General features: G+C 49.4%; 1 protein-coding gene across 2 annotated transcripts in view; it reads left to right on the forward strand.

The window, feature by feature from the left end:
• The window catches only part of rnf212 (ring finger protein 212), a 171,696-nt gene that overhangs the window by 138,906 nt on the left and 9,047 nt on the right, over positions 1-23,743 (forward strand). For both annotated transcript variants that reach the window (XM_085975479.1, XM_085975480.1), the window contains one exon: positions 13,229-13,265. In XM_085975479.1, coding sequence (XP_085831605.1) covers positions 13,229-13,236 — 8 coding nt within the window. In that variant the 3' untranslated portion in view covers positions 13,237-13,265. The remainder of the gene's footprint in view (positions 1-13,228; positions 13,266-23,743) is intronic.

The following is a 23,743-nucleotide window of genomic DNA, read 5'->3' on the forward strand; positions in this document are numbered from 1 at the left end:
ATCACATGCCCCCCATGGTAGAATAGCCCTTACATTATGCATTGAGCTGACATCACATGCCCCCCATGGTAGAATAGCCCTTACATTATGCATTGAGCTGACATCTCATGCCCCCCCATGGTAGAATAGCCCTTACATTATGAATTGAGCTGACATCACATGCCCCCCACGGTAGAATAGCCCTTACATTATGCATTGAGCTGACATCACATGCCCCCCATGGTAGAATAGCCCTTACATTATGCATTGAGCTGAATGTGCGTGTGTGTTTCCAGAAAGGGCCATGGGTGCTGGCTGACAGATGGCCATTGGGGCTTCGCGCACCCTCTGGCCATAATGTCAGGTGCAGATGGAGGGATGAAGAAGATTGCGAAAAAGGCACTCACCCTAACGACCCGAGTGAGGTTGTTGAACTTCTTCCTGCATTGCACAGGAGTCCTGGGCACCACGCTGCTTGAGGTGACTCTTTGACAAACTTCCCTCCAAGCCCTGCGGTACTCGCTCTGATGAGGCCTCCTGCCATTGTCGGGGTACAGCACAGCTCGCCGGCACTCCACTTCACCAACCAAAGCATCCAATGCCCCATCGGTAAAGCGCGCCGCTCTCTGCCTCACCCTCTCCATATGTTCAAAGTTTGGAATGCCACAGAAAGCACAGCGCCGATTTTGAGGCCTACAAGGTACAGAGTGTGGCTGCTGATCCTAATTGACCCGCCCCTTTAAGAGCTGGCCGGCGCCAACATGTCTCGGGGTAATCGATTATTGACAGCACCTGCGCTGCGCCCGGCCGCCGACATATTGAGTAGCGCCGCCGGGTTAGCGCCTTAAGACTCCCTTGCAGCGCCTGAATCAACGCCGCAATCACCTTTAGGGGCGCAGCAACCCAATATCGCTCAAGGTGGCGATAAGTTGCGCCTGGCGATAAAATTTGCGCAGCGCCAATTCTAGCGCCCCAAACGGGGCTATACCCAATTTCTCCCATGGACTTTAAAATAAGAATTAGGAGCAGGAGTAGACCATACGGCCCTTCGATCCTGCTCCGCCATGGCTGATCTTTGACCTCAACTCCACTTTCTTGCCCGATTCCCATATCCCTTGATTCCCTTTGACTTTCCGGGATTAAAAAATGTCGCCATTCCTTGACAGTCAATTGGTAAATACTGCATTTATCTGAGATATTAGAAGGTCCCAGGTTTGATTCCAGTCAGCTATGGTGGCAGTAGGAGTGCAATAAGTGACCTCAGTGTCCCCGAGCTAGGAAGGGGAAATTCAGACCAGTTTCTTGACTCTTATTACTATCCTGCTGCAAAGTGCACGTGTGCAGATACTGAGGAGGACAGGATCAGGCTCAGCTATGATGTTCTGGTCGAATAGCCTCCCAGTGTTCACTGTGTAAATTCACACGTGATACTGGTCACTTGGGCAATATATCCCATATAATTGCACAGCAGCATGTCAGTGCCTTCAGCAGAAGAATGGAGAGATGGAATGAAAAATAATTTCCTGGCATATTCCCAGATTTTGACTTCCAGAGCTCAGCTGTCATGAGGAGGGTGGGAAAAATGGAAGATTAATCTGGACCTGTCTCACGTTTTTTCTTGTGGATGAGTATAAATGGAGAGTGGCAAAAGCTTGGGAGCAGCATAGCTGTGCATTCTCTCGATGGTGCTGGAAAAAGTTTCAAAAATTTGAGGTTGTATATTTTTGGGAAAATGGACTGAGAATGGGTATATAAACTAAATGGTAATTTGCTCAGTAGAGTGGAGGAACAGAGATATAGGGGTCTGGATACATGGTCAGTTAGGATTCTTGATTTTATATTTGGGGGCATTGAATACAAAAGCAAAAGGTGATGACAGCACCAAAAATGCATGGGTTGTAAGAACATAAGAACATCAGAAATAGGAGCAGGAGTAGACCATTCGGCCCCTCGAGCCTGCTCCGCCATTCAGTAAGATCATGGCTGATCTTCTACCTCAACTCCACTTTCCTGCACTATCACCATATCCCTCAATTACCTTAATATCCAAAAATCTATCAATCTCTGTCTTAAATATACTCAACGACTGAGCCTCCACAGCCCTCTGGGTAGAGAATTCCAAAGATTCACCACCCTCTGAGTGAAGAAATTTCTCCTCATCTCAGTCCTAAATGGCCGACCCCTTATTCTGAGACTGTGACCCCTGGTTCTAGACTCCCCAGTCAGGGGAAACATCCTCCCTGCATCTACCCTGTCAAGCTCTGTAAGAATTTTGTATGTTTCAATGAGATCACCTCTCATTCTTCTAAACTCTAGAGAATATAGGCGTAGTCTACTCAATCTCTCCTCATAGGACAATCCCCCCCATCCCAGGAATCAGTCTGGTGAACCTTTGTTGCACTCCCTCTATCACAAGTATATCCTCCCTTAGGTAAGGAGACCAAAACTGTACACAGTTGTGATCCTGGCGGTTGCACAGACTCACACCATTCAGTGTCCTTCAGTGCTGAGTCTGATTATGCTGAAGTTTGTGAGGTCGGCACCTTGTACATTGGATAAGCAGGCACCAGCACCACTGCAAGCACATCTGTGAAGCCTCCCTATCCCATACAGCAGAAAAGTCTGGTGGCTGACTACCATTGGAGGGGGAGATTCACCCCCCAACCACCCGTGTAAGGAGGTCAATCTAATTTTTAAAATATATATCTTTCACCTTGCCTGGACCCTCCAATTGATCCACTTGTGTCCATCTCGAGGTCGGTACATCTTATCTCATTCAGCATACAGGCCTCCAGTAATAGGCTGATTCTGAGTAAGCCAGAGCAGTGGAAGGCTAAGTGTAGGGTTGTACCCAATATAATTGACCTTGTAAGGGGCGGATGGAGGTTTCAGCCCTTACAAGGCTTTCAAGGAAATCCTGGAATCGGTGGGGTCCCGTTGTCATTTTTTAATGAGTTCCACCAGAGTCCCAGCGGAGTAATGACAGAAATCTAGTGGAACCCACAAGGAGATTTAGGGCGATGAATCTGTACAGGACATTGATTTGTCAGAGTGGTGTAGTGTGTGCAGTTTGGGCACCTCATTATAGAAAGGATGTTGAAGCCAAGGAAAAGATGCAACATAGATTCACTAGGGTGAAACCAGGCATGAGAGGATATAGTTATGGTTATGAACACAGACTTGAAAACCTAGGACTGTATTCATTAGAGCACAGAAGAATAAAGGGGAGCCAATATGATATTGCAGTAGAGGGTCTCCACCTGCACACCGAGGGGGGGAGGGATAGGCAGGTGCCTGGTGTGGGAACCCTCTGTTGGAACACTGTACTGAGATTGAGCAGGGCAGTCAGCATGCCAGTGTTCAATTTTTTTAAATTCTTTCTTGGGCAAGGCTGATATTTATTGCCCATCCCTAGTCGCCCTGAGAGGTTGGTGGTGGGCCTTCTTGTACCACATGGTGAAGGTCTTATTATTCCTTGTCGCGGTTTAATAAAACTGAGTGGCTTGCTAGGCCACTTCAGAGGGCAGTTAAGAGTCAAATCACGTTGGTATAGGACTGGAGTCACATATAGGCAATACCTGGTAAGGACATTAGTGAACCAGTTGGGTTTTTATGACAACCTGACACCTTCATGTTCACTTTTTATTTCAAACTTTCAATCTGCCATGGCTGGATTTGGACTCAGGTTTTTACTGGATTATTAATCTAGGCCTCTGGATTACTAGTCCAGTAACATAACCACTACACTACAGTACCCCTTTTGTGACAAATGTACAATCTGTATCACGAAAAAGACTTGATCATAAAGAAGTAACTTACTCTTATAGAAACATAGAAGATAGGAGCAGGAGTAGGCCATTCGGCCCCTCGAGCCTGTTCCGCCATTTAATGAGATCATGGCTGATCATCCAAATTCAGTACCCTGTCCCTGCTTTCTCCCCATACCCCTTGATCCCTTTAGCCTTAAGAAATATATCTAACTCCTTCTTGAATATATTTAATGACTTGGCCTCAACTGCCTTCTGTGCTAGAGAATTCCACAGGTTCACCACTCTCTGGGTGAAGAAATTCCTCCTTATCTCAGTCCTAAATGGCTTACCCCTTATCCTTAGACTGTGACCCCTGCTTCTGGACTCCCCGGCCATTGGGAACATCCTTCCTGCATCTAGTCTGTCTAGTCCTGTTAGAATTTTATAAGTTTCAATGAGATCCCCTCATTCTTCTAAACTCTAGCAAATACAAGCCCAATCGACCCAATCTCTCTTCATACGTCATTTCTGCCATCCCAGGTATCAGTCTGGTGAATCTACGCTGCACTCCCTCCATGGCAAGAACATCCTTCTGTTGTGTATGTACCTTTAAGAGAAGAACTGATTTTATACTGCAGTACCGGCAGTGACCACACCTGTATAAAAAGCCCTAGCAGGCTTCTGTACTTCAGTCTTGAATTACTCTCTCTTCAGTAAATACCTGTTTTATTGTTCTCCTGCAGTCTGAGTATTATTGATCCTCGGACACTACACTGGCGACGGGCAGGTTTGAACTCACCTGCAGTACTGCATCACCTCACGGGGATCTTTTCCCTGAAGAGAAGCTTCTTGGAGGTCGAAGTCAGAACGGCGGGCGTCGACCACAGGCAACCGCCCAGGGATCCATCAGAGAGTTGCAGGGGAGGCTGTGGAGAGCTGGGCCTGGCTCTCCAGTCGAGGTGTTCCAGCAAGTTGTGCTGGTAGCAGGTAGTGCGCTGACCCTTCCGGACTGTGGCGGGCTCGGGCTCGATCGAGCGGCTCTGCAAAGGGACCGTGCAGCGTCGTCGGGAGGAAGAGAGAGAGAGGGTGGAGCGCACAGGGCGCGGTCGGTGCTCAAGAACAGGGCAGTGTGGAGAGGATAGAACGCGGGGAAGGAAAAGTGAGATGCGCCAAAGCCGCGGGTCGCCGCCATTACCCTGTAGAATGCCAGGAGCAGCGTGGCAGCAAGGGGAAGAAGGAAAAACGCGGGAGGCGCCATTTTATTACATTGCGGAAGAAGAAAAAGCACGGGAGGCACCATTTTAAATCACCCAAGATGCCGAAGAGTGGCAGTATCACTGCTTTCGACAAAGAGGTAGAAGACTGGACCACGTATGTGGAAAGAATTGAAGTGTACTGCAATGCCAATGAGGTGGCCAATGGAAAGAAGGCGTCGGTATTATTAAATTTGATGGGTGCGAGAATGTACGGCCTATTGCGGAATTTAATGACCCCAGCTAAACCAATGGAGAAAAGTTTTGAAGAGATTGTTAATATCTTACAGGAACACCTAAACCCTACACCGCTGCTGATAGCAGAAAGATTCAAGTTCCATAAAAGAAACCAGCACAAAGATGAGAACAATGCTGACTATCTTACGGAACTACGCAAGTTATCGAAGCACTGCCAGTTCGGAGCAGGACTGGCAGACACCTTACGGGATAAGTTTGTCTGCGGGCTCCAGAGTGAAGGAACCCAGAAACGACTACTTTCGGAAAAGGACCTGACACTAGAACAGGCTTTCAGGGTGGCAGTATCCTACGAAGCAGCAGCACGGGGAGCTGCGGAAATACAACAGAAACCACAAGAATACAGCGCTAACGAAATGGCGTATGGAACAGAAAAGTGCTATCGCTGTGGCAGAACAACCCATGATCAGAAGGACTGCTGGTTTAAGGACAAAGTATGCAGGCAATGCGGGAAAATGGGACATATAGCAAGAGTCTGCAGGTCGGGAAAGAAAACCAAGAACTACTAAGGAAAAGTACAAGAAAGTAAAAAAAATGACAGACAGTAGTTCGGAAGATCAGGAGAGTGATAATGACTCCGGGAGCAGGAGACTAAGTTGTCTATAGTTACACAACGTGATCGCAAAGGAGGATCACCGAACCATTTGGGTCACCCTCATGATAGCAGGGTCCCAAGTAAAGATGGAATTGGACACAGGATCAACCCTAACTGTCATGAATCGACGAGACTATGAGCGGCTATTCTCACACATACCCTTGAAGGACACGTCCATTGTATTGAAGACATACACGGGGCAAAAAGTCTACCCCAGAGGAAAAATAAGGGTGCCAGTTAAATACAACGGCAAGGAAACACAGAAACTGTATCTATATATACTACAAGATGGAGGACCACCATTATTGGGACGTGAATGGATCCGAAAAATACAATTGGATTGGCATTCCATTCAGGCACTAACTGTGACTGACAAAAAGGATGATGACGTCCCACCTGGACGACTGTCAAAAATTCTAACTGACGCGAAAGAGGTGTTCCAACAAGGACTTGGGACTCTAAAAGGAGTAAAGGCAACGATAAAAATCGAAGATAACGCAAACCCCAAATTTTTTAAGGCCAGACCGGTACCGTACGCGATCCGCCCAGCCGTTGAAGCAGAACTGGAAAGTCTGGAGCGTTTGGGTGTGCTGTCCAAGGTGGACTGGAGCGAGTGGGCCACACCCATCATTCCTGTAATGAAGAAATCATTGAGCAGCACGCCAGGGGAGCCGAAGAAGGTTCGCATCTGTGGGGACTTCAAGGTAACTGTGAACCCAGTCCTGCACACAGTACAATATCCTCTTCCACGGATAGAAGATATTTTCGCCTCACTATCTGGAGGGAAACGCTTTACGAAGATTGATCTGGCCCAAGCGTATCTACAAATGGAGGTGGAAGAAGCATCTAGGAAATACCTCACCATAAACACTCACAAAGGCCCACAATCGACTGGTATTCGGGGTAGCATCAGCCCCGGCTATTTGGCAGAGGGCGATGGAACAAGTCCTGCAAGGGATCCCGGGGACCCAGTGTTATTTGGACGACATCCTGGTTACGGGCGAAAATGACAGTGAACACCTTGCCAACCTGGAGCAGGTGCTCACTAGATTACAGGAATATGGGCTACGAGCCAACCGCCCCAAATGCGAGTTCTTCAGGAGACAAATCTCGTATTGTGGCCACATGATTGATGAGGAAGCGTTGCATAAGTCACCAGACAAGATTGAGGCTGTAGTCAAGGCTCCAGCACCGGAAAATGTGTCGCAACTGAGGTCGTTCCTCTGGTTGGTGAACTACTACCATAAGCTCTTGCCGAATTTATCTACAATTCTGCACCCACTGAACGCCCTGCTGCAAACTGGAGTAACATGGAAATGGAGTGATGAGTGTAAGCGTGCCTTTCAGAAATGTAAATGCCTAATCACTTCAAAAGAAGTATTGGCCCACTACAACCCAACACTACCGATTCGGTTGGCATGTGATGCGTCTCCCTACGGCATTGGAGCGGTGCTGTCACACAAATTCCTTGACGGTTCAGAGAGGCCAATAGCCTTTGCGTCGCGCTCGTTAACCTCAGCCGAGCGTAACTACGCCCAGATTGACAGGGAGGCCCTCAGCCTGGTGTGGGGGGTGAAGAAGTTCAATCACTATCTGCACAGGCAGAAATTCACCCTACTGACTGATCATCAGCCCCTGGTCTCCATTTTTAACCCAAGGAAGGGCGTTCCGGTGATGACGGTGCAACGGCTGCAAAGATGGTCATTTTTTCTAGGGGCACATCAGTACGACATAGAGTACAAGGGTACGAAACTGCATGGAAACGCTGATGGACTGTCGTGCCTACCGTTGCCTACGGTAGAGGAAGCACCTGCAGTGGACCCTGTTGAGATATTCCATGCGACCATAGTCGAATGTCTGCCTGTTACAAACTCAAGTATAGAGAAGGAAACCCGAAATGACCCGACACACTCTCGGGTCTATGATTTGATGGTGAAGGGATGGCCAGCACATGGCGACTCACTGTTGCCAGCATTCTCACCAAGGAGAGAACAGCTGTCAGTGTGCCGGGGGACCTTGATGTGTGGATCCCGAGTGGTAATTCCACCCAAGTTGAGAGATAGAGTGCTCAATGAGCTTCATGAGGGTCATCTGGGAGGGGTAAAAATGAAAAGCCTAGCCAGGGCATTTGTGTGGTGGCCGGGAATCGATAAAGAAATCGAGGATATGACCAAGAGATGCACAGGATGCCAGAAGGTCCAAAACGCTCCACCACAGGCCCCGCTACACCCATGGGAGTGGCCCTCATCTCCATGGCAACGGGTACACATTGATTTTGCTGGTCCATTTAGGGACTCAATGTTTCTAATCGCCGTGGATGCCCACTCGAAATGGCCAGAGGTCATCAAAATGTCCTCCACCACCACAGAGAAAACTATTGCAGTCCTACGGACCATCTTTGCCAGGAATGGCTTGCCAGAACAGATTTGCTCCGACAATGGGCCACAGTTTGTGTCCGAGGATTTCCGGAGGTTTCTGAGGAATAGTGGGGTGAAACATTACACATCTGCCCCATATCATCCAGCCACAAAAGGATTGGCTGAGAGGTTTGTTCAGACCTTTAAAAAGGCAATAAAGGCGATGTATAACGACGACATACCACTACAACACAAGGTAGATAATTTCTTGTTTGCTTACCGGAATGCGACACATGCAGTCACCAACCAAGCTCCAGCCATAATGTTCTTCAACCGAAGGCTAAGATGTCGCCTGGATTTGCTCAAACCAAACATAAGACGAGATGTTGAGGATAAGCAATTCCAGCACATCAATGAGAAGCCAACCAGGAGCTTCAAGATAGGGCAACCAGTCTTGGCCCGCGACTACCGAACAGAAAGATGGCAGCCAGGAACGATATGCACACAGCAGGGACCACTAATGTACACAGTGGACGTTGGAGAGAGCATCGTGAGACGCCATGCTGACCAGATTCTAGAGTCACAGGAACAAGCCAAACCTATACCACGAGCATGTGCACCTGGTAATGAACCCGAAGTACAGATTGCGTCTACCTCAGAAGCAGTGGTATTGGAAGCTGACGAACCAACCAATGACAATGAGCCAGAATCGACTCCGCCGCAAGAACAGGATACTCGAGAAAGGCGCTATCCAGTCAGGATCAGGAAGCCTCCTCAAAGACTGAACTTATAAATAATTATTTCAGTTGATGTATATAGTACAGAGAAAATTGTAATTATAATTAGTTATTATTTAGTTGTTAAATGAATGTTATGTACTGTTTATCTAAAAGGGGAGGAATTGTTGTGTATGTACCTTTAAGAGAAGAACTGATTTTATACAGCAGTACCGGCAGTGACCACACCTGTATAAAAAGCCCTAGCAGGCTTCTGTACTTCAGTCTTGAATTACTCTCTGTTCAGTAAATACCTGTTTTATTGTTCTCCTGCAGTCTGAGTATTATTGATCCTCGGACACTACACCTTCCTCAGATAAGGCGACCAAAACTGCACACAATACTCAAGGTGTGGTCTCACCAAGGCCCTGTACAACTGCAGCAAGACATCCTTGCTCCTGTACTCGAATCCTCTCGCTATGAAGCCCAACATACCATTTGCCTTCTTAACCACCTGCTGTACCTGCATGCTTACCTTCAGCGACTGGTGCACAAGGACACCGTTGCACTTCCCCTTTTCCCAATCTATCACCGTTCAGATAATAATATGCCTTCCTGTTTTTGCCACCAAAGTGGATAACCTCGCATTTATCCACATTATACTGCATCTGCCATGCTTCTGCCCAATCACCCAACCTGTCCAAATCATACTGGAGTTTCTCGGCATCCTCCTCACAGCACACATGCCCATCCAGTTTTGTGTCGTCTGCAAACTTGGAGATATTACATCTAGTTCCCTTGTCTAGATCATTAATATATATTGTGAATAGCTGGGGTCCAAGGACCGATCCCTGCGGTACCCCACTAGTCACTGCCTGCCACTTGGAAAAAGAGCCGTTTATTCCAACTCTTTGCTTCTTGTCTGCCAACCAGTTCTATTTATCAAAAATGTATTAACATAATTAAACTAGTCGGATAGTTAGAAACACTGGAGGTAATAATCTGAATATTTTAGGGAACAGCAGAGCAGAATTTAAGCAGTATGCAAAATATGAAGGTTATATATGCATAATAATAAATGGTTAGATGCTCTTAATGTAGATTAAGTACCTAGTCCAGAAACTTGTGCCCGTGAGGGAACTACAATCAGTGAAGATTTCACTGACATTCTGATATATTTGCTGAAGTCAGGTGAAATTCTTGAGGATTGGAGGTGATTTACATAGTTTCATCATCAGTATGTTAAAAAGGGTCAGGAGACATTCCTGGAAACTAGATCAGTACAATTAACATTTGTTCCAGAAAAGTCAATGAGATCATTTTGAGAGTGGTGAACACTTGGAAATGCATTAGTTGTTAAAGAACAGTCAGCATGTATTCAGGAAAGGAGGGTCATGGTTAACTGATCTGTTTTCAACATGGCATGTTTAAATTACTCTTAACACATTGGGGGTCATTTTGACTTTGTGCAATAGTGTAACATGGGTGATAGCGAATCGGCAGCCTGTTTTACATCTCTTGATTTTTATTTCCTTGACTTCAATGGAAACAAAAATCAGGAGAGCGTAAAACAGGCTGGCGATTCGCTATAACCCATTTACACTACCGCTCAAAGTCATAATGACCTCACTTGTGTATTAAATGAGTGTCAATTGTTTCTCTCTTTTTAAATTCACTTTCAGAAACTTATGATTTCACTCAGTGCATGCTACAACTAATGCACAACTGAGCAGCTTTTCAAAGTGCACCTGCAATAATGCTGATGAAACACCCATAAAACTTCTGATAAGCTTATAAGTGCTCTAAAGAATACACAGTCCAGCTGTGAGAGGTGCAAAGTTTATCATTGATGGAGAAAGAAAGGTGTAGAAAGGCACACTTTGTGGAAGAGGCCTTGCAATGGGTCCACCAGGCATGCAAGACAACAACACTGGGATTGAATGCAATACTCAACCGTGATTTAAAAAAAGGCAAATAAGATAGAGCTGCATTAGGGAGATGGGAGAGATTTTCAGGCCACCCACCAGGCGGAAACGGGGTGGTAGCGCCCTGACAATGGTGGGGAATGATTGTCGCCCCGTTCCTGCTGATGGTCCGGCCAATGCTATCTTTCCACTGAGGCAATTGGAGAGCCTGCCTGAGTCAGGCAGTAGGCCATTTTAATATGCAAATCAGAGTCTTATGATGTTCATAGGACCCCGAATACCATTTTAGAGTTCAACTGGTCGGAGCGTGTGCCCTGTTTCAGCTGGCGGTACAGCCAAAGAGAACCCAGAAACCGGCCTAGAAATTGGGTTGAGGCGCCAAAGTGGCGCCAAATTTGCCTGGGCGCTGATTTTTGTGCAGCGTTCGGAGCATTAGCAAACGTCAGAAATTCAGTTTCAGCGCCTCTAGAGGGAGACGGGGCGAGGCTCGAGGTGCTCCGCGTCCCTCTTAGGGCGCTGAAACTGAATATCGCAGCGCAACGTGCCGCAGCACCAGACGCTGCGGCACGGCACGCTGCGGTACTGCAGGCCTTCCTCCCACTGTTAAGGGGGAGGGGCCTGCAACAGCGCGATCCCCGATCGCGAGTGCCGGCAAAAGAGCCCGGCACCGAGGAGAAGTGCCGGGCTCTCGGGAAACAGCTCTCGGGAAACACCGGAAAAGGCGGCCGCCCCGCACCTCCACCTTAACTTGCGCCACTGCCGGCATAGCAAGGCCCCGTGAACTGGGCGCGGGTAGCGAACGGCGCTACAGCGCCGTTTGCTAACAAATATCACGATCGGCGCGCTAATGGGGCGCTGCGCACACCGATGATGTCATCGGTGGCGGCGCAGCGCAACAGGCTAATGCCACCATTAGCGCCCCTGCTGAATATCGCGGGAGGCGCAGCCAGTGGCGCTACAGCCACTGACTGCCCTCTTTAGGCGCTAATAGGTGGCGCTACATACCCAATTTCTCCCCCGGTAAGTTTTAAGTTATTCTGGTTGGGCCAGGAGGAACAGAAGTGCTCCTCTAGGGTCCGCAACAAAACATGGTTTCCCCACCCTCAGCACTTGTTTTGCACTCACAGCTTGCTGGCCCTATAATGATGAAGCCTGGCACTATTAGGGGCCAGCACTCCGCCCGCCTGTAAACTGCACGGAAGGGAACTTTACCCCATAGAGTACAAATCAAAAGTGGTCATAATTGTTGCTTAATTTGGTGATGGTTGGGTCTAGTCTTTAGTACTATGTGCAGTTCTGCTTGCCTAATCTTAGGAAGGATGTTATTGCCATTGAGAGATCATAGGAGAACAGCAAACATGATTCTGGGCATCAGAAATTCAAGGGGTGAAATTCCTGGTGTCAGTCATTTTACTGATAAATGGAACACAACAACTATCTGCTTTGTACTCCTGCCACGTTTCTCCCTAAATTATTGCAGGAGAAATAAAAATTTGAGCTATAAATTGTTAGGAAGGGATTTGGGGTTTTATTCAAAAAGAAACTACTTCAAAGTGACCTAAGTTTTCAAAACTAAAGGGAATTGACAACATTGATCCAGGCAAATTGTTCACTCGCAGGGTTCAAATTCCAGGGAATAGAAGTTAAAAATTAGGAAGCTAATAATAAGAAGGGAAGTCAGGCAGGATGTTTCCACAAAAAGGATTTTAGAGTTGTGTTGTAGTTTATCAGGGAAGACCATTGAATGTAGAGTATAAATAGCTTCAAGAGACAATTGGATGAGTTCCTGGAGCGATATGGCAGGCAAGTGGCTCGAGAGAGACGATCTCAGTAAATTTGTTTCATTATACCCTTGAACCAACATTAATAAGATTGAACAAAGGAAAAACAGGAGAATTGTTTATTTTAAACAGCTTTTATGAACTGGAGATTTCACTGAAAGTTTCACTATATGTGTCCATTTATTATAAACTCATGAATTTATAATACTTAATAACTTTCCATTGCTGAGGATGTTGTCACATAATTTATCATTTCTGTTGTATTAATTCTTCATGCCACACATGGAGCTATAAAAGCAGTTGTCTATTTTCCTGTGACCTCTACTTTTGAATGTTTACACAGCAGGTTCAAAAGCCAACCCATCTGTTTGCTCCTGGCTGTGGGAGAGTTTACATTGGTCAGCCAGAAAGGGCAACAGTAAAGCGAGGAGTTGGACACCAACATGTGGTGTCATGGAGCAATGGGAACCTTCACTCCAGCTGTGGCATATTGGACTCTAATATTTTGAAACACTACAAATAAAAATCACCAGAGATGTTAATTAATAGTTTATGCAGAGTCAATTTACATTTTGTTGCTGCTGTTTTTTGCTCATGCATAATTTTTCTATTTTTCAGGACCATAAATTACTTGGATAAGAAAAATGTCAGACAGGTTAGTTATAAATGAATTTGTATAATCATAGAAATTCGGGCCTAGAAATTCAGTTGTGTGCGCCAGCCGTTAGCGCCTTAAGAGGAGTAGACTTCGAGCGCTAGGCACTTAGCGGCCGGGCGCAGCGCGATCTGCGCCTACGCCCAACTTCAGTAGACATTTAGCGCCGGCGCAAAGTGTTTGCGCGCGCTCAGCTGCACGCACAGCTTATGACGTCATTTCGTCGTGCAACGCCCTTTGTGCGCCCCAAACCAGAAATTCAGTCGCGCCCGCCCAATGTGGGCGTGGCGGTGCTAAGAACTGTGAAGTGGAACGCAGCAGAGGCCCTGCGGGCCTCGGGGAGCGCTAATTAAAGGGCACTTACACTGAACTATAAAGGCCAGCCATTTTGCTGCAATGACTTTTGTGCAACGGATTTCTGGACAGAGACCAAGGAAGAGACCTTACTGATTTGGCCCAACATAGGAGAGGTATTTTTGGCTTCTGGCCAGAGCTTGGAAATTTGCCTCATTGTGATTTCATTGTTTGCCAGTATATTATGGGGGCTGCATGGGGTGCCAACCCTCAGTTCCAGCATTATGTGCGAAGGGCTCGCAGACGCTGTGTGAGAGGGGCAGCCATGCCTAGACGCAGAGGGGGCATCAGGCGTCGGCAACGTAGGCCTTACCCACTCAGGGAATACCGCCAGCAGGTGTCCTATCTCACCATGACTGCCGCGCAGTGTGTTAAGAGGCTGCACTTCAGAAGGGAGGTGGTTGCAGAGATCTGCCAGCTGCTTCACAGAGATCTGCGTCCACAGCTGATGTGCAGGATGTCTCTGTTGGTGGAAGTGAAGGTCACGGTGGCTCTGAACTTTTATGCAAGCGGCTCCTTCCAAGCCGCTGCTGCGGACATAGCTAACATATCCCAGTTCGCCGTGCATCGCTGCATCCAGCAGGTCACCGATGCCCTTTTCACAAGGAGACACCAATTCATCTCCTTCCCCATGACCCTGGAGAGGCAGGAGCAGCGTGCAGTCGGATTTGCGAGGATCGCGGACTTCCCCATGGTGCAGGGCGCCATTGACTGCACGCATGTGGCTTTGCGGGCACCTATCGACAATGCCGAGGATTACCGCAACCGGAAGGGCTACCATTCCCTCAATGTACAGCTGGTGTGTGACAACAGGCAGCGCATCCTAGCTGTCAATGCCCGCTTTCCAGGCAGCAGCCACGATGCATTTATCCTGCGCCAGACTACTGTGGCTGACATGTTCCAGGCACAGCCTCCCCCAAGAGGATGGCTTATCGGGGACAAAGGCTATCCTTTGTGTACATGGCTCATGACCCCGCTCCGCGCGCCCAGGACCCCTGCTGAGGAGGCATACAACGAAAGCCATCAAGCCACAAGGAACATCATAGAGCAAACGATTGGCGTCCTCAAGCAACGGTTCCGCTGCCTGGATCGCTCCGGCGGATCTCTGCAGTATTCGCCGGATAGAGTCTCCCAGTTCGTCGTCGTTTGCTGCATGCTGCACAACCTGGCTATCCGCAGGACTCAGGCACTGCCACCTCACGTTGGACCACCACCTCAGGAGGAGGAGCAGGAGGACCATGAGGAGGAGGAGGAGGAGGAGGAGGAGTACCAGCCCAGGAGGGAGCCACAAGGTCCAAGGGCCGTCCGTCGGCGGCTTATTGAACGACACTTCTAGGCCCCCTGTCAGGGAATGGCTTGTGGCAATGAAGGGACATGAATGCAGCCGCTCCGCAAGCCCTCAGCCGGTTAACGCAACAACCACTTCAAACATCAAACATGGACAAGCTGAATAAAGAAAAAGCTTTATTGAACAAACTCAGGGCCCTTCCCACATGAAACCCAAAAACAGACAACACCCCCAAAAAACAGTCAAACACATGACTCACTCCCACAACCTGGGGAGGAATAACAAAACTTTTCCATCCAAATGGCCTTCATCCTCGGCCTTACCAAAACAACCCCCCCCATAGACAACACAACCACCCCCATATAAAAAAGCATTTGGCAACACCCTCTACTTTGTGTGCCGAGAGGGCGAGTCCTTGTCCAGCCTTTTCCGGCCCCTGGTCGACCTGCTGCTCCGCCTCAACCTGGGCCCTGTGGGTGCTGCAAGGCTGGGGGAAGGCTCCTGAGGGGCACATGGCATGATGGCAGATGCCCTTGGGGGTCGGCCTAGACGAGCTCTGGCCCTCGAGGGGCCGGCTGCTGACTGCTGCAGCTGTGGCTGGGCAGCATCAGTCTCTCCAGCAGCTCGTGGCAGCTTCACTGGGGGAGTGGCAGTGGCGGCTGCAGCAATGGGGGCAAGCTGGCTGATGCCAGGCGCTCGCTGCTCGCCTGAGACACTGGCTCTCGGCCGGGCTGGCACTGCAGCAAGCGCAGCAATCTGCTGAAGGCCAGACCGCTGTGCTGCTGCAGCGCGGCGGGTGCCCTGGCGATGCCTGGCTGACACAGCGAGTGTGGCAGCAGTGAGTGCCCGTACTGCCCTGGTCTGTGCCCGCATCAGACCAGCCAGTGACTGCACGGCACCACTGATCAACTGGCCACTCGCTGCCTGTGCTGCCCTGAAGTCGTCCCGACTCGCGTCCTGTGCTGCCCTGAATTCGGCACGACTCGCGTCCTGTGCTGCCCCGAATTGTTCGAAACCCCTGGCCTGTGAGGCCCCGAAATCGGACACACTATGAGCCAGGGACTCGATGGCCTCAGGCAACCGTGCCACAACCCCCATGAGCTCGGTGTGCCGGCGATCCGAGTCTGCGGACATTTGATCGAGGAGGCGCACCTCCTGGGTGAGGACCGTCTCCGGACTGGAGGCCGGACTCTCCCTCTGGGGAGAAGGCCGCCGAGCTGCCCGACCCTTCCCGTGTGGCTGGACGCCACTGGGCCCAGCAACTACACTCCCCTGCAACACTTCCCCTTCTGGGGAGAAGGCCGCCGAGCTGCCCGACCCTTCCCACGTGGCTGGACGCCACTGGGCACAGGAGCTACACTCCCCTGCAACACTTCCCCCCTCTGGGGAGAAGGCCGCCGAGCTGCCCGACCCTTCCCGCGTGGCTGGACGCCACTGGGCACAGGAGCTACACCCCCCTGCAACACTTCCCCCTGGCTCTCCTCCAGGGAAGACGTGTCCCCTCCATTGCCAGCCCCTGGCGCTGATGTGGCTTCCCCCGATGGGCCGCCTTCCTCTTGCTCCTCCTCGTCCTCCTCTTCCGAGGGACTGTCACTGGCAGCTTCAGGGACCTTCTCCTCACCAGCTGAAAGCAGGAAGGCACAAGAGTAGCTTTAGAGTGAGGACAGGGTGTCAGCGAGGGAGGCATGAGTGGTGGCATTCAGCGCATTGGTCGGACAGTGGCAAAGGATGTAGATCTGAAGCGCAAGGGGAACGAGAGAGGTCCAAAAGGTGATGTCCTTACCATTGGGGCCCAGCACAGGGTCGGCATCTCCACATGCAACGGGGCCAATCAGCCGGCCACCCATGAGTCGACCCACGTGCTCCTCCAGGTCACTGAGCTGCTGGAACTGGGGACGGCCTCCCCCGGTGTCAGTCTGGCTCCTCAGATTCTGGGCCAGCTTGGCCTGCAAGAGAAAGGACGGCCTCTAAGTACAGTGTGGTGCCCTGTTGTTGTGTGCACTGCCTCCCATGGTCGAATAGCTTGGCCAGTGTGGTGCCCTGTTGCTGTATGCACTGCCTCCCATGGCCGAATAGCTTGGCCAGTGTGTAAAGTGCAGAAAGTGCAATTGATGTTCATGCCAGTGCCATAGCTGCTGGATGAGGGCTGGCCATTAGGGCTTTGAGGTCCCTTTGCCCATAATGTGAGGTGCACATGCAAGGATGAGGAGGACACTGGAAAGGGGACTCACCCTGACAATCCGAGTGAGGTCGTTAAACTTTTTCCGGCATTGGACACCAGTCCTGGGGACATCGCAGGTGGCTGTGACCCTCTGGGCGATATCCCTCCAGGCTCTCCTGTACACCCTGGTGGCAGGCTTCTTGCCACTGTCCGGGAACAAGATATGGCGTCTCCTCTCCAAAGCCCTAACCAGCACCTTTAAATCATGGGCAGAGAAGCGCTGCGCTCGCTCACGGGCCCTCTGCATCCTTCCTGGCGCTATTTCTCTCCAGCAGCAGTGTTTAGGCCTAGCTGGAGGGCTGCAGTATCCAGGGCGTGGCAGCAGACCAAATCGACCCTTCCCCCTTTAAGAGCTGGCCGGCGCCAGGGTGTCTGCTGTCAATCAAGAAATGACTGCACCTGCGCTGCGCCCGGCCTCGGCGGTATCACTCTGCACCGCCGGCTTAGCGCCTAAAGATAGCCGTGCATCGCCAGTTTTAGCGCTCGAGCAAACTCCTTGGCCAAAGCTACTGAATATCGGCGAAGTGGCCTCCACTTTGCGCCGGGCGCAAACTTTAGCGGCCGCCCGACTTTACCGCCCCAAAAGTGGCTATACTGAATTTCTAGGCCTAGATCTTTTAATTCTATTTTAAGACAGTTATAAATTACCTTGTTGTATAAATTTGCTGTGTGAATTATTACACTGGCACTAATTTTGACTGTGCAATAGTGTAAAACGGGTGATAGCGAATCAGCAGCCCGTTTTACATCTCCTGATTTATATTTCCAGTGCCCAGCTTGGAAATAGCAATCAGGTGTGAAGTTATTCACCAGTACTTATTGTAATTCATGGGATCGTAAGATAGATTTGGATGAAGAAAGACTTTTGGCCCATTTGATCTCATCCTTTCAGAATACCAACCTGTTGTTTTGCCTTGAGATATTTGTTACAGTATACAAGGTTCAGTATGATGGCAAGTGAGTTTTTCAATGCGCTTTGGCATGTAGGTGACTCTTGGTGCTGACTCCTGGGAGCATTGGCAGAGTTAAGGTGCACTACCTTAAATCTAGGCTGTACGGAGGGACTGCAGCACTGTCGGAGGTGCCGTCTTTCAGATGAGACGTTAAACTGAGGCCCCGTCTTCCCTCTCAGGTCGTCGTCGTACGTGTCTTCACACTGTTCCCTTTGGGGAACTGTATGAAGTGGTGGAAGGATTTCTGGCCGCGATTAACGCTCCTTCCGTGACCGTAACCATCTTCGTACCAGCCATTAGGGTGGTTAGTCCTATGGCGGGAGGGTTTTACGGGCTCCCACAACCCATACGAGGGGGGTGGCCACCCACACCCACGGACGCAAGTATCCCGCTGGATGTCAACCCAGAATTTAGAACCGGAGCTCCAACTCCACTTGCCGGGACTGTCTGGAGCGGGGTTCGAAACCCTACGCCTTCTGGCCCAGCGGCGGGGATGCTACCGCTACGCCAAAGGCCCACTCCTCCCTCTCAGGTGGATGTAAAAGATCCAATGGCACTATTTTGAAGAAAGCAGGGGAGTTAACCCCGGTGTCCTGGCCAATATTTATCCCTCAACCAACATCACTAAAACAGATTATCTGGTCATTATCACATTGCTGTTAGTGGGACCATGCTGTGCGCAAATTGGCTATTGCGTTTCCTACATTACAACAGTGACTACACTTCAAAAAGTACTTCATTGACTGTAAAGCGCTTTGAGACATCTGGTGGTTGTGAAAGGCGCTATATAAATGCAAGTCTTTCTTTTAATGCACTTGTCCACAGGGTCAATTTTCCAGTGGTTTTGGTTGTGCTACCAAGGTGTATTTTCTTTTCCAGGCATAGCTTCCTAGCAGCAGTAAACTTCTCAGATATTGGCATCCCTCTCGTACCTCACTCTAGTAGCCATTATTCATAAGCCTTGATAATGAGTAGCAGGCTATTTGATTGTAGGATCTATTATTGTTGTGCTTTTATTTATGATGTGAGGCTTGATTGTGAGTGTCTGTGGGGTGCATCACAGTCATGCTCAACTCTGACCTCTCCCAACTTGCACTTTTATAGTTCTAGTGTCTTCTTCTTGTTAGGCAGTCCCTCGGAACCGAGGATGACTTGCTTCCACACAAAAAATGAGTTCGCAGGTGACTGATGAGTCCAATGCGGGACCTACAATCTCTGTCACAGGTGAGGCAGACGGTAGTTGAAGGGGCGGGTGGGTGGGGTGCTTGGGTTGACGTGCGCTCCTTGCGCTGCCTGCACTTGACTTCCGCCTGCTCCCGGCGAAGAGACTCGAGGTGTTCGGCGCCTTCCCGGATGCTTCTCCTCCACTTTGTGCGGTCTTGGGCCAGGGATTCCCAGGTGTTGGTGGGGATGTTTCACTTTTTCAAGGAGGCTTTGAAGGTGTCCTTGAAGCGTTTCCTCTGCCCACCTGGGGCTCTCTTGCCGTGTCGGAGCTCCGAATAGCGCGCTTGTTTTGGGAGTCTCGTATCGGGCATGCGGACGATGTGGCCTGTCCATCAGAGCTGTTCAAGCGTGGTCAAAGCTTCGATGCTGGGGATGTTGGTCTGAGCGAGAACACTGACGTTGGTGCACCTATCCTGTCAATGGATTTGCAGGATCTTGCGGAGGCAGCGTTGGTGGTACTTCTGCAGTGCATTGAGGTGCCTGCTGTACATGGTCCATGTCTCTGAAGCATACAGCAGGGCAGGTATCACTACTGCTCTGTAGACCATGAGCTTAGTGCTGGGTTTGAGCTCCTGGTCTTCAAACACTCTCTTCTTCAGGCGACCGAAGTCTGCACTGGCACACTGAAGGCGGTGTTGCACTTCGTCATCAACGTCTGCCCTTGTTGACAGTAGGCTCCCGAGGTATGGAAAGTGGTCCACGTTGTCTTAAGGCCTCGTCATGGATTTTGATAACCGGGGAGCAGCACTGTGTGGCGGGGGCAGGTTGGTAGGATTGGGAGCCAAGACTGAGAACATCCAAGTCAGTACAGATCGGGGCTTAAATGTGGGAGCTGTCTGATCTGCATAGCTACGTTTTTCACTGGATAAACTCACTTAGCCATTCAGGAAGCCATGTTGCTGTTTTTATATAAGATACTATATTTGCCATCGTACCAGAGTTATGCAGGAGTCAGAACACTTTTAAGTGCAGTATAGTGAGCCTACAGCAGAGGTCATTGCATACTCTTAAAAACACAATGATACTTCAAAATCATGGTTGTTCCTTATGATTCCTATCAAGAAGCTCAACTCCATCCAGGACAAAGCAGTTTGAATAATCAGCGCCCTAGCCACTGAACGCAATATCCACCTCCTCTACCACTGGAGCTGCAATATGTACTATTTACAGAATGTACTGCAGCAATTCGCCAAGCTTACTTTGACAGCACCTCTCAGTCCAGCAACCTTTCAAAGGACAAGAGCAGCAGCATCATGGGAACACCATCACTTCCGAGTTTCCCTTTAAGTCACACCCCATCTTGACTTGGACATATATCGCCATGCCTTCATTAATGTTCAGTCAAAATCTGTGAATTATCTGTCTAATGCCATTTTGGGAATACAATCACTGCAGGACTGCAGCAGTTCAAGGAAAAGGTCCACCACTGCCTTCTCGGGACAACTAGGGTTGGGCAATAAATATGGCTTTGCCAGCATTGGCAATGTCCTGAGAATAAGTAATACAACATTTTGCAACTTGTATTGTGCCTGAATCAGGTAGCACTCTAGTTTGCAAATGATAGTATAAAAAACGCCATGTTAAATTTGCTGAAGATTTGATACCAGGAGGTCTTTGAACACATTCAGTTCATATTCATAAAATATAGAATCAGAAATTTTTATACAGAGGGAGGTCATTCAACACATCCTGACTGTACTGGTAAAAAGGAAACTACTGCAAATTCTGGAAATCTTAAATAAAAACAGAAAATTCTGGGAACACTCAGCAGGTCAGGCAGCATCTGCGGAGAGAGAAACCAAGGCCTAGAAATTTGTTGGCCCGGGGCCCATTTTACAGGCATAAAACGGGCACCCAAGCATCTAGTATGGCGGGAAGCGTCCCGCGAATTTAATGTGAAGCCGAGAGGAACACTCCTGTTCCCCCCCAGCTCCATAATAAGATAAGTAAAAAAGTTACAACTTGCCTTTCAGGAGGTATCCTCCACTAGTCCCTTTAAGGACTGGCGGGTCGGCTGCCAATGCCGGAGAACACTGACGCATGCTATCGTCAGTCGCAAACAAATTCTGTAAAGTGGGCCTCAAACAGGCCTCATATTTGCATATGTAAAGAACCAAACACTTGTTTCAGGCGTGGGCGCTGGACGCCTATGCAGGAGCCTTTACCAATATGGTGGGTGGGGGTACAGGAGTGCCTGGAGATGCAGGGGGTTTTGGGGAGGTGTCTAAGGCTACTTTAGGTCTCTGGTGGGGATGAGGACTAGGAGAAGAGCAAGAATGATAGGGCGGGTCAAAGACCATCTCAGGAGTGGTACAGGAGGGAGTGGTACAGGAGGGAGTGGCAGGTGAGAGGTCTGATTTCACGAGGCCGCAGGTGGATGTGTGTAGAGAAGAGCAGCACAGCACCCTTACTTTGGAAATAGAATTGGGAGAACAAATCAGAGGCAAATATAACAAATAGGTAAGTTTAAGCAAGGCAGACTGGCTGGCATTATGGAAATGGAAGTGCTACAGGTGTGCACACTATGGCCCCGATATTAACTCAGAGAAACATTGGGAGGGGTCCGATATCGCGTGGGAAACCCGGAAGAAAGTTTAGCGTGTCTTTAACTGGCTTTTTAACACAGCCAGCTCATTATCATTTTATTTCCGGTTTTGGTGTCGATTGCGCGGGCGTGATGAGGACCCGCAGGACGCGATCTCAACTCCAGTATTTAAAGAGCAAATCCAAAGATGGAATTTGGAGGAGTTGGAGATTGAAACAACAGAAGAGAAAGTTTAAGAATGGATTCCCGATTGGCAAAGGCTGCGCCGTACCTCAGTGATACTTACCTTGCACATCCACCCATCCTCTTTCTATGCACTTCTTCATATCCCCATCTATCCATCCACCACTCCCACTCACGCTCATCCTTATGCAGTTTCATGCCTCTCCCCCATAGTCACCCTCACAAATGCACTGCATCCATCGGGTGAGCACATGCCATTACACCCACTCGCAGGTCTGTTCCTTCCCTCGTTGCAGAAGAAGAAAGCACAGAACACGAGGGAGAAATACGGAGTTGGTCCTTCACAGATTTCCCAGCTCACAAGTGCAGAAGAGGAGGCGCTGGAAATAAGTGGAGTTTCAGCATCCCTGGCCGTCGGAGATGGGGACCTCCCAGCTACCTGGTGACACATTAAATATCAGTGACTCATGTGTCATACAGCACTCAGTCATGTTGACTTGATTTCAACAGTGAGTGAAATATGATCATCTTCATCATGATAACTTGTTCATATCTTTTATCTCCAACAGGGCCTTCACGCGTGCAGCAGAAGTTCGCTGGTGGTCGCGGACGATTCCTCAAAGGAGCTGATTCCTTCTGAGGGTGCACCATCACCGGACTCATGCATACCATGCACCAGCTCAGATTTTGGTGGGACCAGTAAGGCAGATAGTTTCACCTGGTGACTCACACTTTACAAGTGAGCAAGAGCAGATGTTGGTGTCAGGGACAGCAGTGGAGTGTTCGTGTCGGAGAGCGCAGCCCTCTCCAAGCTCTGCTCTGCTGGACACAGATGCTGTTCCCCCCGGGGACTTTGATGAAAAGGAGAAACATTGAGCAGCAGCAGAGAATATGTGATGAACTGACAGGCCTTCCAAGCACACTGACCATGATTGCAGAGAGAATGGAGGAGTCCGCCTCAAGCAGTAGTGGGTGATGTCACAGGGCATTATGATGATGTGTTCTTCCATGGATAGAGGGGCCTGCTCCGTGGAACATCAAACACACCAATCAAATTAGTCCATTCACACCTTGACCACGGCCATGCAGACTCTGGATAACAAAATGTCTGCCACCTTAAATAGGATGACATACCTCTGAGTTGGCCTCACAGTGCTGCACCAACATTCTCCAGTGGCTGGGCCATGAGAGGGTTGATGGCGAAAGGCGACATGAAAGTGGGGACTCCACTCCAAGAAAGGCGCATTTATATAGAGCCTTTCACGACCACCGGACGTCCCAAAGCGCTGGGACTTGAACCCACAACCTTCTGACTCAGAGCCAACTGAGCTACAGCTGACATTTCTGAACCAAAGCGCTTCCACTTCTCACCCATTGTTTCCCTCCCCAGTCAGTAGCCGACATGCTGCCTCGTCTCCCGATGGCCGAGTCTGCCCCTGCACAGGTGCAGGTGCAACAGTCTTTGGCGGGGCCCTCCCAGGCTCCAAAACCTAGAGGTTGTTGACCAAGAGCAACTCAGCAGTCAGAGCAGGGATCTGAGTAACCTGCCTCTACCTCTGCTCAAGCCACAGGGGTTGCACCATGTAGGACCAGAAGGAAAAGGAAAGCTTTGTAGTTACACAAGGTTGTATGATAAAATTTAATGTTAAGTTTTTCAGTAAAAATATGTTCATGTGGCATTCATTGTAGCACTGTTGGGCTTCATTGGTC

Source organism: Somniosus microcephalus, chromosome 2 (assembly GCF_052327205.1).
Source record: "Somniosus microcephalus isolate GS21.2 chromosome 2, FLI_Smic_1.0, whole genome shotgun sequence".
NCBI classification, from domain to species: Eukaryota; Metazoa; Chordata; class Chondrichthyes; order Squaliformes; family Somniosidae; genus Somniosus; species Somniosus microcephalus.